Source organism: Polypterus senegalus, chromosome 3, assembly GCF_016835505.1.
Source record: "Polypterus senegalus isolate Bchr_013 chromosome 3, ASM1683550v1, whole genome shotgun sequence".
Classification (NCBI taxonomy): domain Eukaryota; kingdom Metazoa; phylum Chordata; class Cladistia; order Polypteriformes; family Polypteridae; genus Polypterus; species Polypterus senegalus.
The window spans coordinates 79,124,573-79,138,098 of record NC_053156.1 but is presented as its reverse complement, the minus strand read 5'-3'; the positions used below and the strand labels follow the sequence as shown (position 1 = coordinate 79,138,098).

Below are 13,526 nucleotides of genomic sequence, written 5' to 3'. Positions count from 1 at the left end.
CCAGAACTCGACTCACGCAAGGTTAGTTTTCTTGGTGTTTTATGGTTAGTTTTTGTAGTATGGATTTTTCAAATGTTCATTTTTCGGTTTGTAGCGTGAATTGTTGCAATGGTACTTTTCTCTTTTTTCAAATGTTCATTTTTTCCCCCTGTGTTTAAAACTCATTAAAAAAGTGTTTACAGCGAATGGTTCGTAGCGTGATTTGTTGCAATGTTACTTTTCTTGGTGTTTTAGTAAATTACAGATTTTTCAAATGTTCTTTTTTTCCCTGTGCTTAAAACTCATTTAAAAAAAAAAAAAAGAGTTTACAGCGATCAGGCTAGTATTTACAGTTCAGGCTATTAGCGTGAACTCCTGCAATGTTACTTTCTTGGTTGCTTGTGTTTGGTTTTTAAATAAAGTTCGGATTTGTTCTAATGTTCCTTATTTTCCCCCTGTGCTTAAAATTCATTTTAAAAAAACTGTTTACAGCGATTGGGTTGTAAGGCTATTAGCATGAACTTCTGCAATGTTACTTTCTTGGTTGCTTGTGGTTGGTTTTTAAATGAAGTTCGGATTTGTTCTAATGTTCCTTTTTTTCCCCTGTGCCTAAAACTCATTTTAAAAAAAGTGTGTACAGCGATCAGGTCGTAAGACTTAGCGTGAACTCCTGCAATGTTAATTTCTTGGTTGCTTATGGTTGGTTTTTAAATTAAAGTTCATGTTTATTCAAATGTTCCTTTTTTCCCCCTGTGCTTAAAACTCATTAAAAAAAAGTGTTTACAGTGATCAGGTCGTAAGGCTATAGCGCAAACTCTTGCAATGTTAGTTTTCTGTTGTTCAAGGTTTTCTCAGTGTTATTCAATGTTTTTACATTTAATTTATTATTACAATGTGCATTCTATGGTATAATTAACTACATTTGTGCTTAAAAATCTTTAAAAAAGTATATTTACATACAGTTCGTACGGTCTGGAGCGGATTAATTGTATTTACATACAATCCTATGGGGGAAATTGCTTTGGTTCACGACCAAATCGGTGAGATTTCTCAGTTTTTTTATTTTTAATAAATTTGCAAAAATCTCAAGTAAACTTTTTTCACGTTGTCATTATGGGGTGTTGTGTGTAGAATTCTAAGGAAAAAAATGAATTTAATCCATTTTGGAATAAGGCTGTAACATAACAAAATGTGGAAAAAGTGATGCGCTGTGAATACTTTCCAGATGCACTGTATGTGTCAAATTGCTAATTTAGATATTACAAATCCAAGTATGCTACAGGCAGGTGAACCTTAGCTGAATAATTCCGTGAGTCAACTTTCAAAATAGAATACTATCTGAGAGAAAAATAAATTTGCTTTATGCTATTTTCCTTCTGCATTTCACTCTTCAGAAAATGTCCAAACTAGAATACCATCTGCACATTTCTCTGCATGATTTAAAAGATGCAGTATTGTTCGTTGAAACTCAGGATCACCTATAACGACTTACAACTGAGATAAACTGATGTCCATCATTTTGGAAATATCTCTAAACCAATTTCAAAGCTCAAGGACTCCATATGAGAAAAACCAAAGGCTTAGTCCTGAAACAGAGAAATGATTGAGAAATACTTTGCACAATGTTATTTTATTTGTACAGCCAGTGATGTGTTTACTTGGTAATAAATTGAGCGTGTTTAATGTGGACAATGAGCTTCATTCATAATGGCTAACACAGTACAACACCCCAGTACTACTGTTCGTTATATTAATATACAGGCCTGCAGGGCACAGCTGAGGTTTAGAAAGTATCTCTTTTGAGAATGCAAGGGATGCAACTTTGTGTTTTTAGATGATGTTATTTTTTTTCCTCATTAGAAAAAGATTTCCAGCACACATCAGAATAATTAAATAGTTGATAAGTGTAAGAGCCTCCAAATCTGAGGTCATGGTCATCTCCAAAAAAATTAGGACTCAATCCTTGAAGTTAAGGGAAGAGACACAAAATGAGAGCAATCTTGACCAAAAAACAGATGTAATGTATTCATGGGAGCTACAGTAAGTTCTTTGGCAAAGTCTTCAATATACTAGTCACTCTGCCTCTCAGTCTTCACGACCACAAACAGCTGAAGTAAGGTTCCTTTGCTGTATTATTCGGTTTGCTCTGCGACAGGGTGAGGAAAAAAGCAATACAGGAGAGCCTCTGTTCTCTATATTGAAAGGGGAAAGTTGAGGTAGTTTGGGCATTTAGCTAGGATTCTCTCAGGTACTTCCCATGGAGGGATTTCTCAAGTGGTACCTGGCACATCTGGGAATTCCCCTTGAAGAGCTAGTATGCCCTATTCTGTCCAGTTCTGCATATCATCAATGCAACAGGCAGAGAGAAATCTCTATTCAGTTACCCTCAAAATTGCTTATTCCAAAGGACTGTTTATTCACAGAGGCTTCAATGAATGTTACCAAATGGAGTTTTTGTTTATCACTGTGTCTAAAATAAAGAAATCTTCAGTCAGGATGAATAAAATTGAATTCATTATATATATATATATATATATATATATATATATATATATATATATATATATATATATATATATATAATCCATCTGCTGTCAGCTCAAGGGTTTGTCCACCTGTACCTGCCTCTTCCCATTAGAGGAGTTGCCATCCTAGTCAGTCTACTTTTTGCATCACAACATTTGTTTTCTTTCAATTTATTGCTAAGAATTATAGGGGATTGACCTTAAACCTGAACTTTTAACAAAATACTACTTCACCTGAATTTATAAGCCTTCCTAAAAGTTGAGTTGAAAAGAAGGCAATAAGAAAATGAGACCAATGTATTAATTATCAAATTGGCATAGCATATGAAACATACAAATGTTGACATTGAATGCACGGCTGAACACTGATTTAATTTAAAGAATAAGCATCTCTAAAATTGGCATACATTAAAACATGTGTTAAAACTCCATAAACACAATCACAATTGCTCATCACCATCAACAATTTGATGATTATACTCTACAGAAGTCTTTTCAACTGGTGTCCCATGGAAATAACAGTGTACCCTTGGTCCAGAGCGAGCCATGCTTCTCAAATGGTCAAAACCTGCAGAAGCTAACATAAAAGCAGCTCTGTAATCATTACCTACAAACCCAGAGCACATATTGAGATCTCAAGATTCTGGACTACTTAAGATTCCAAGGATTGAAAATAACAGTCAGAGGGTGACCTTTCAGATACAGGGCCCTGGAGCGGTGGAATGATATGCTTGCTAATATAAAAGGTGCCCCTTCAGTTTCAGCTTTTAAATCCAGGCTGAAGACCTACTACTTTAGTCAAGCATACCCTGATTAGAGCTGCTGATTATTTTGTACATACTACATTTCTGTTTGTTAGTTATTTGTACAGAAATGTAAATTTCACAATATTTTTTAAACCATTCCTGATCCTCCTCTACTCTTTTTCTCTTCTCAGTATCTGGATGTGACATTACTCTACTGCAAAGCTGCTCTCCTGCATATGGAAAAGTAATCTCAGATAAAAGAGCATTGGAATCATTAGATGGAAAGACTGTCTCATCAGACTGGACAGCCTGCACAGATTCCACTATACAAATCCCCGGAACAGTTAGGTGCCCAGTTGGTTGAGGTCTCCACGATTATGACTTTTTGACTTTTTCTTTAACAATTTTAATCTCTTCTATTTTCAACTGACCATAGTTCATCAATTAATTAATGGACAATCTGGCAGGCGGCCTGGGCCCTTACCCAGCCGGGACACCTCAACAGTGGAAGGACCAGGAAAGAGAGCTTGTTCAGGGTATTACCTCCCCTGGAGAACTAGGTGGCAGGTAATTCCTTGGGAACTGGAGTTTGGAGTAGCCCTGATGGGTTCCATGGGCACCACCAGGGGGCACTGCAGGAACGGTTGAGCCCTGTTTAGCAGCACTTCTACCACACCCAGTACTGCTGCCGGAAACGGTCGTTGAGCACCTGGACCACTTCCAGGTGCCCTATAAAAGAGGCCAGCCTCCACTACTCCGAGAGACAGAGGTGGATGGAAGAGGACAAAGCTTGCCAGGAGTTGTGGAGGTGGTGAAAGTGAGAGAAAGAGAGGGGAAGAATTAGAAGAAGACAACTGTGTTTGCTGTACTTGAACTGTGCTGTACAGGAAGAAAAACAAGGGAAGGAGTTTCCCATGGGAAATTAAGAAAAAAATAAAAGCTTGTGTGTTGAACTTGTGTCCTGTGTCTGCATTGGGTTTTGGAGGCAGAAGCGCCCTCTGCAGGCCACAACAGATATTGTTGATTTTCAATTTATATTTAATCAGTTTCTACCTTGTTCTCTGTGTGTTTTAAGAAATCTGCATTTATATGTGTACCAGTCCTGTGTTTATTTTTTGTATAATCTGTACTTGTAGCAGAGAATTTTTAACAGTGTTCTATGCCTGCACCTGGTGTAGAGCACTATACAAAAATATATTGTACTGTATTGTAGTTGTGTCTTCCTCTCTGTTACGGATGTAAAGAGACTTCTCAACTCTTATGGTAATTTTAATATTGATGAATTTAAAAAAAGCAGACACAATCTTACAACAGCAAAAGACTGGCTGAAATACTGTAGTGTCTTAGTGCGACTACAGATCCACATTATTTTGAAAAACTCAGAAACTTCAAAAGACTTTATTGGACAGTTATCTTATCAAAAGATCTTCACTATACATTGTCCCCTCTTGCTAAATGAATCTTAGCCTGGAGAGGTCTATTAATTTTTTACATCTAAGATGTCTCACTTAAAGGTTTTCCAAAGGTGTATTTGTCCCAGTGTCTATATAAACACAGGGAATTCCAGTTTCTGTATTACATCTTGCCTGAAGAAGTAGCCTGAGTTGCCTCAAAAGCTTGCATATTGTAATCTTCCGAATTAGCCAATAAATGGTGTCATTTTGCTTAACTTCTCACAGTAAACACAAATAAAATGTTTTCATTATTACTCATTATTTATTCTGTGCAAATGTTTTTAAGGTAAAAGTTGATGCTCAATTTGAAAAGCTGACTACGAAAGTGCAAAACAGGTAATGAATAAATGTACAATATAGTATTTTAAATTGGTGTTTTTTGAAGACCCCAGGAAACTAAAAAACAATAAAGAAACAAGTCAGCAATAATTTAATATATATTATCATCAGTACCATAAAACCTATGTATAAATAAAGCATTCATTTAGTATACATATAAGTACGTCTAGTTTTTAATTTGAAATCTTACCAATAAGCACCGTTGTCTCTACTTTCAACATCAGTGAAACTGGAATCTAAAAATATGTCCTTATAGATCCGGCCTACCAAACAATACATGTCTGATGCAACTTGCTGCTCTGACTGTACCAAGGGCAACATTGTTGATAAAGCTTTCTGTCGGTCTCCAGCGTGTTTTCGCCTGAAACACATAAGTATTTGATATATTTTAATTACATTTCCTTCATTTTGCTTCTGGATAACAAAAATTAAATATCTTGATTATCAGTTATTTCCTTTCAAGAAAGAATGAGAAATGAAGGCTACATCTACACATAAAAAATAAAATGAATGTGATACAAATACTATACAGTGTTTTCAAGAAGCCTAGTTAGTATTCATTTGTGTTTTGATTTCAACCAGTTTTGAACATATTGTTTGTTTAGGTGTGCCTTAATAGGTCACATCTGAACTTAATAATGGACAATATATTCCATTAAATTAAAACATCTTTTTTCTTTTTTGTTAATTACGAAATTCTGAAAGCTTTTCAAAAGTCATGCATAACTGCTTTCAGACTCTGCTATATGCTTTTCAATTATTATAAAGGTGGAGTCTGAGTTCATCTAAGCAAGCTATTCATGCCCATATTAATCCTGTACTAAAAAAGTGGGCACAGAAGACTAAAAAAAATAATAATAATAAAATAGTGCTCATTCACAAAACAAGAAAGTAGTACTGATGGAAGGCATAGCACATGGCACATTGATGTACATGTCCACATCAAGCTAGCTTAGCATCTGGTCAGTTTCATTGTTTGTACTGTAGTATAGCACTACTATAGATCAAATGAAAATATGAGCACAGCTAGCTTTTATCCTTTGTAAATAAACATAATATTCTCACCATATTGGGTAAAAAACAAAGTTTCTTCTGAAAACTGAAGAAAAGTATTTTTCTGCACCAGATTATTAACTACATTTATTCTGAAGGGGATTATTACATTATCTTGGTACATACGCTCTAAAATAAAATTGGTTTAAAAATCCTTTCGTTTAAGAAAAGCTTATTATCAGTAACTTATAATTCAGCTGTACTTTTTTAACCTAATGGTAAATGATTACATTAAATAAAATCTTTTATATACTGTATAGTTTGATAATACAAGAAGATGCAGTGGTTGGGACTACACAGTGCCAGGTATCTGATTTCCTGGCTGGTAAACACCTGCATAGGATTTGCCAGGTATCTGGGCAAACTGCCACATTTTACAGGTGTAACTTAGAAGTTAACTGGTCATTTTAAAACTGCCATTGATATTACCAAGTGTGTGTGTGTGTGTGCGGGCGTGTGTGTGTTCATACATTTTGCAATGAGCAAGTGTTCTGATTCAAGTTGTTTGATACTTGTCTCTTCAAAGGTGGTATAAGTTAAGAATTAGTAAGTTTTAATGGTATTTGACGACTTTACCCACTGCTGTGAAAGGGGTTTAATTAACAAATGCAGTCAAGGTTTTTTTGAAGATTTTCATACTGCATTTAAATTGTGCATTTTACTGTGTCGTATGTTACTCTATGTGACATATCAGATACAGGTTTATGAATAACAAAGAGGGACTTTGACTTCTTGAAATGCAATACATTAATATAATGACACTGCAACAAGCCACAGTAATTTTTGAATTACATTAAAAATGTATTTTTAATAAAATTCGATAAGGTCCAGAAAACAACCCCAGAAAAATAAAGATGATTTAAAATATTGTTGTTTTGATGATATATACATTATTTATTAAACAGGACAACCCAGATGGCTAAACAAAATTTCTTCCAGAAAGATGTCATTCCTGCACCTGTATTTCACCATTACAGTATTTTGCAAAGTAACCTGTTCTTGGGTACTAACCAGGCAAAACAAGTACAAATACAAGTTTACATGTTGACATTTTCAAAAATAATTTTTAAGAGCTCAACATAATATGTAGATTTTAAGTGAACTGTATATTCTAGAAGGTGAAAATTGCACATAAGAAAATAAGACTAAACTGAAATGAAATCATTAAATGTTAAGTATTTGTTTTAAATTTTGCTATGATTTATAAAGAGGAAATTTCTGATTTTGAGATATTCTGTTCTGTGAAGAAATCTAATGTTTTTACTAATTTCTAGAAGAAAATGTTTTAGTCATGTTATTTAAAAGAGAATTTTACATTCCAGAAATAAAAGGAACTTAAAGTATGTAGAATACAGCATGTACATTTATCAAATATAAAATCTAAAATGTTTAAATGAAAGCAGTGTGTAAATAGTTTTCTTAAATATCTATGTAATACAGACATATAACATTACATATTTTGTGAATAATATATCTGAAATTTCTTATATGTATCTTTATGAAAAAACCTTTAATTCTACAAATTCTTCAAATTTACCTACCTATTTAAAGCAAATGCATAATGAAATTTCACATGAGGATGAAACACAAGGTCACAGGTAGGTAGTTTCTCAAGAGTTTCATAAAGTTTCACTATGGCATCATAATCCTTTAGAAAAACGCATAGAAAATAAGAAATATAATAAAGAATCATCATTAAACACAATAAAACCCGGAAACACTAATACTAATCTACTGCAGGAAGATAACAGTTGCCTATAATAAAACATATTACATATATTTGAAATCTACATATTAGCCTATCATTAAATCACCTCAATGAGCTAGAAAAAAACCCATAAACTAAAACAGATGATGTCCAGAAAAAATGTTTGCAAAATCTGAAAAATGCTACAATGTATACAAATATTACTAAAAGTGGGTGAAAATCACTACCACAAATGAAGGGCTCAACTTTCCAGGTTCTGTTGCTGTATGTTTGAGTGGTGCCAGCTTTTATTAAATAAGCATCCTCTCACCATATCTTTACAATCACATATACAAACTCCAGGGTGTAAGTTTCTAATCTAACACAATTCACAGTTTCAGACTTTTGAAAAGCCTCTTTAAAGAATCTTCAAACATTATTCAAGGTTTACTGAAACACTTTGACCCTCACTCTCAAAAAACAAAAAAAAACAAACAAAAAAAAAAACTTGTGTTGACCATTTTATAAATATGTTTGTTTTTTTAAACAGTTTTAATATTTGATTTAATCTAAAATAAACTTGGCATCTGCAATTCAAGTAAAGAGAAGATTTTCCTTGTGTCTTCATTTTGTTTCATGTATTTTAAATCCTTGAACACTAGAATCCCTTAAGCTCTCCTGGATTCGATCCCATGACCTCTTATGAGTCAGCTACTGTTGACCATGGCCCTGAAGGGTCTCTTGTAAGAAACTCTTATTATAAAGGATGCATTTTTCTTGTGTGCTTGTTTTTTTTTGAGTAACTGTTTATTAAAAAGTCTTTGCTGTGCATTGTGATCAGCTGATATACAGTGGTGTGAAAGGGTGTATTTGCCCCCTTCCTGATTTCTTATTCTTTTGCATGTTTGTCACACAAAATGTTTCTGATCATCAAACACATTTAACCATTAGTCAAATATAACACAAGTAAACACAAAATGCATTTTTTAAATGATGTTTTTATTATTTAGGGAGAAAAAATCCAATCCTACATGGCCCTGTGTGAAAAAGTAATTGCCCCCTTGTTAAAAAATAACCTAACTGTGGTGTATCACACCTGAGTTCAATTTCCGTAGTCAACCCCAGGCCTGATTACTGCCACACCTGTTTCAATCAAGAAATCACTTAAATAGGAGCTGCCTGACACAGAGAAGTAAACCAAAAGCACCTCAAAAGCTAGACATCATGCCAAGATCCAAAGAAATTCAGAAACAAATGAGAACAGAAGTAATTGAGATCTATCAGTCTGGTAAAGGTTATAAAGCCATTTCTAAAGCTTTGGGACTCCAGCGAACCACAGTGAGAGCCATTATCCACAAATGGCAAAAACATGGAACAGTGGTGAACCTTCCCAGGAGTGGCCGGCCGACCAAAATGACCCCAAGAGCGCAGAGACGACTCATCCGAGAGGTCACAAAGACCCCAAGACAACGTCTAAAGAACTGCAGGCCTCACTTGCCTCAATTAAGGTCAGTGTTCACGACTTCACCATAAGAAAGAGACTGGGCAAAAACGGCCTGCATGGCAGATTTCCAAGACGCAAACCACTGTTAAGCAAAAAGAACATTAGGGCTCGTCTCAATTTTGCTAAGAAACATCTCAATGATTGCCAAGACTTTTGGAAAAATACCTTGTGGACTGATGAGACAAAAGTTGAACTTTTTGGAAGGCAAATGTCCCGTTACATCTGGCGTAAAAGGAACACAGCATTTCAGAAAAAGAACATCATACCCACAGTAAAATATGGTGGTGGTAGTGTGATGGTCTGGGGTTGTTTTTCTGCTTCAGGACCTGGAAGGCTTGCTGTGATAGATGGAACCATGAATTCTACTGTCTACCAAAAAATCCTGAAAGAGAATGTCTGGCCATCTGTTCGTCAACTCAAACTGAAGCGATCTTGGGTGCTGCAACAGGACAATGACCCAAAACACACCAGCAAATCCACCTCTGAATGGCTGAAGAAAAACAAAATGAAGACTTTGGAGTGGCCTAGTCCTGACCTGAATCCAATTGAGATGCTATGGCATGACCTTAAAAAGGTGGTTCATCCTAGAAAACCCTCAAATAAAGCTGAATTACAACAATTCTGCAAAGATGAATGGGCCAAAATTCCTCCAGAGCTCTGTAAAAGACTCATTGCAAGTTATCGCAAACGCTTGATTGCAGTTATTGCTGCTAATGGTGGCCCAACCAGTTATTAGGTTCAGGGGGCAATTACTTTTTCACATAGGGCCATGTAGGTTTGGATTTTTTTTTCTCCCTAAATAATAAAAACCATCATTTAAAAACTGCATTTTGTGTTTACTTGTGTTATATTTGACTAATGGTTAAATGTGTTTGATGATCAGAAACATTTTGTGTGAAAAACATGCAAAAGAATAACAAATCAGGAAGGGGGCAAATAGTTTTTCACACCACTGTAATACAAAACTGGAATGATGAATACTAATTGCATTTATACTGCAGTTTAACTATAAAATTTTCTAAATTTAAGTATACACATTAAATGTTCCATGTTATTACATTTATAACTCCTATCAAAAGATAATTTGAAATCAAATGTATGAAGCACAACAGTTTACATATTTCTACAGCTGAAAAGTGGCAGAAACGTTAAATGAATGGTTGAATTTTTTATTTATTAACCATTGCTCAAGCTAAGAATTTCATCTCAGATAAGAGATTAAACAAATGAATATTAATTGTAAGCCTAATTGCATCAAACACATTACTGCATTCTATTTCACTTAAATATCCCATTTATAAAAAATACATTTGGCTGTACCTGAATATCGCGATATGATATGAGCAAGTTAATAATGATATCTGCTGAAAGACACTCAACGTTATCCAAACGTTGTTGTATTCTTTGTAGTTCAGCTGCCAGCTCCTTTCCAGTGTATAAATCTCTGGCTTTTCTGATGTCATTCAGAATTGATTCTCTGAAATACTGGCTGCAATGCAAGCATATATTATAAAATTAATAAGAATTAAAAAAAATATATATATATATATATATATATATATATACACACATATATATGAAAGCTTATAATAAGTATCTCATTCAGAAAACTGTAGGTTAAGATCATTTTAATTTAGTGAGAACTGTTTACTTTGATAAACATTTCAGTTTCATCTACTTCACATTCATTATTCCAGACTGTGTGAGGCAGTGTATTATCATTGTTTAATGTTGTATTGGTATAAAAATTGTAAATAATTAATTTCTCTTAAATAATTATTTGTCATTTGGACCATATTGCTCTTTATCACTACAGTGTGCAAGCTGGTCCAGGTTGGGAAAAGGCCTGGCATATCTTCAAGTAAAACACCTAAATCACAGGACTACACTGTGTGAATGTGGGTGGATGCTTTCCACCTCCTGCAATAACAAATTTAGTTTAAAAATAAAACTCTTCAAAGTGAATGCAAAAAAAAAAAGATTAAGGAAACCAACAAATAGAACTTGTATTCAACACATGAGACAAGTCAAAAATGTTAATGTGTGTTCTTGTACAATATTTCAGTTATAATGCACAAGTAACATAACAGAATATACCACCTTTACCAACAATGGCTACATAAAGATATAGTTGCTGATTAGCCCGTTAAACCTCCAAAGCCGTCTCCTCCTTGAAAAAAATGCTTATGGATTTTCAGCCTGGAATTCCTCATTTCATATCCCATATTCAATTCTCATTTGGGTTTAGACATGAACATTAACTTTTGATGGTTCAAAATCCAAGATGACGTTTTTCCCAGTAATGCTAATGTAGACTTGGTTGTGTATTCTGTATCAGTGTCTTACTGTATTGCAAAGGTAAACTTCAATCTTCAACATAAAAAAATGAATGACCTCTGATCTTCTGATACAGTGAAGAATCCATGGTTCCTTCAATGGTGGTAAGCCATTTAGGTTGTTATGCAAGACATTACACTGTATTTAAACTAGGACAATGTGATCAACATGCCTAGCTACTGGAATCAGTTATTTTAACTGGGCATGAAATGTTGGCTCTGCTTGTCTAATGTAAACTTTGTGTGCTATTTAAGTCTAATAGCACTTCTTAAAATTGTCTGTACTATGAAGAAAAAGAATGAGAAACGGCATCAGTTTATGCTGAAAAAAAAAGTTACATCTAACTTGTCATTTTCAATTAATTTTTTGCAGTTTAAGAATCACTGTTTTTTATGCAGGTATTCAAGTTCAAGTCACAGAGTTGCATGACAGACAGTAAAGTGAGTCTTGGCTTCCAAGGAAAATATAGGTACTTTATTACTGTCTAGAGAAGAAAGGCAGGTACAGTCTCAAGCACACGAGATAGGAGCCAGGAGCAATGCCGATCGTCATCCTTTAGCTTCTATCTTCAGATAAGAAGAACACAAGCAGCTCGGAATCACTGTTGTGACAGACCAGGAGAGTGTGAGGAAAAGCAAGTCAAAGCCCTGTGTTAAATGTTTTAAACATCATGCGACAAGCATGTTACTCATTAAGGCTGATCCTGCAAAGAACAACCAACTACTTGTTGCCCTTTGTTTAGTGTTTACCAGAGGCAGCAGAGCAGTTATGGAGCTGCCCTTGCACTGCTGCCATTAGTCCATGGAAAAGGGTATAAAAATATTTTTAAAAATCATGACAGCGAGGACAACAATGTGCCCTCAATGAAATACACAGTCTCCAGTTTTCAATCAGACTAAGCACATTTAGTATGTCATGGTACAGGAAATTCACAGGATGAATTTGCGACCATAATAGTCGCAGAAAGTGAATGATGCTATAATGTTAACATGGACCAAAATCCCAAAGGTATGTTTCCAGCATCCATGTTGAATCCATGTTTTAACTAGTTCAGCATGTTCTAGAGGCAAAAGAGGGGTGGTCCTACCCAATACTTGTGAGATGAACCTAATAAAGTGGACACCAAATATGAGTATATATTGTTAATTGAGATGGTAAAGCATTTCTTTTGTTTATACTCACCTTTAACATTCTATCTGGGGTATCATCAAAGACACTAATACAATTTAAAATGCTCATGTGATAAAAACAGCCAATTTCCCCTTAAAAAGCTTTAGGCATGTACACCATTACTATGGTTCTCACCATGAATAATACCGAGAAGATGATAACACATTAAGAATTTGGTACTACTTTGCATCTGCCTATTTACAAAGTATGAGTCAGCTTGGTATAAAACACTCAAAGACTAAAATATCTTGACCTATCCCTAACCTTTAGCATAACAGAAAAAAATACAAAAGGTAACAGATAAATTCCAGAACTTATTAACATTAAATACATTGTTATCCCATGTTTTTGGAACACTTACCATGAACTAGCATCAGAAACTTTAAGAAGCTGAATGAATCTATCAACAAGAGGTAAACAGATTGGCCCCAGAAGCACCTCAAATCCTGGCTGCATCAACTCGGTAAGGCCCTTCAAAAGGCTGCTCTCACAACAGTAGACTTTGTTGTGAGGAGTTATCATATATGGAATAAAAATATAGTTTCCTGTACATGTCTGTCAAAGAAGAAACAAAAGTTCAGCTTTTTAAAATAAGAGGATCTAAGAAAATACATTGACAACCTTGCATGTGTTTTTTCCTTGAGAATACTTTTTAATACTGTACATTGAACGATGTTTCACAAAAATCAATGCAGGATTACCTGACATGTTTTTACTGGAATTGATGATTTA

The 13,526-nt window shown here is 34.6% G+C and overlaps 1 protein-coding gene across 1 annotated transcript in view; it reads right to left on the bottom strand.

Moving 5' to 3' along the window:
- Positions 1 to 13,526, bottom strand: part of map3k5 (mitogen-activated protein kinase kinase kinase 5) — a 188,436-nt gene that overhangs the window by 68,151 nt on the left and 106,759 nt on the right. Inside the window, exons 4-7 of the mRNA XM_039747501.1 lie at positions 13,156 to 13,349; positions 10,608 to 10,776; positions 7,638 to 7,744; positions 5,234 to 5,404 (exon numbers count right to left, since the gene is read on the bottom strand). Of these exons, the coding sequence (XP_039603435.1) occupies positions 5,234 to 5,404; positions 7,638 to 7,744; positions 10,608 to 10,776; positions 13,156 to 13,349 (641 nt within the window). The remainder of the gene's footprint in view (positions 1 to 5,233; positions 5,405 to 7,637; positions 7,745 to 10,607; positions 10,777 to 13,155; positions 13,350 to 13,526) is intronic.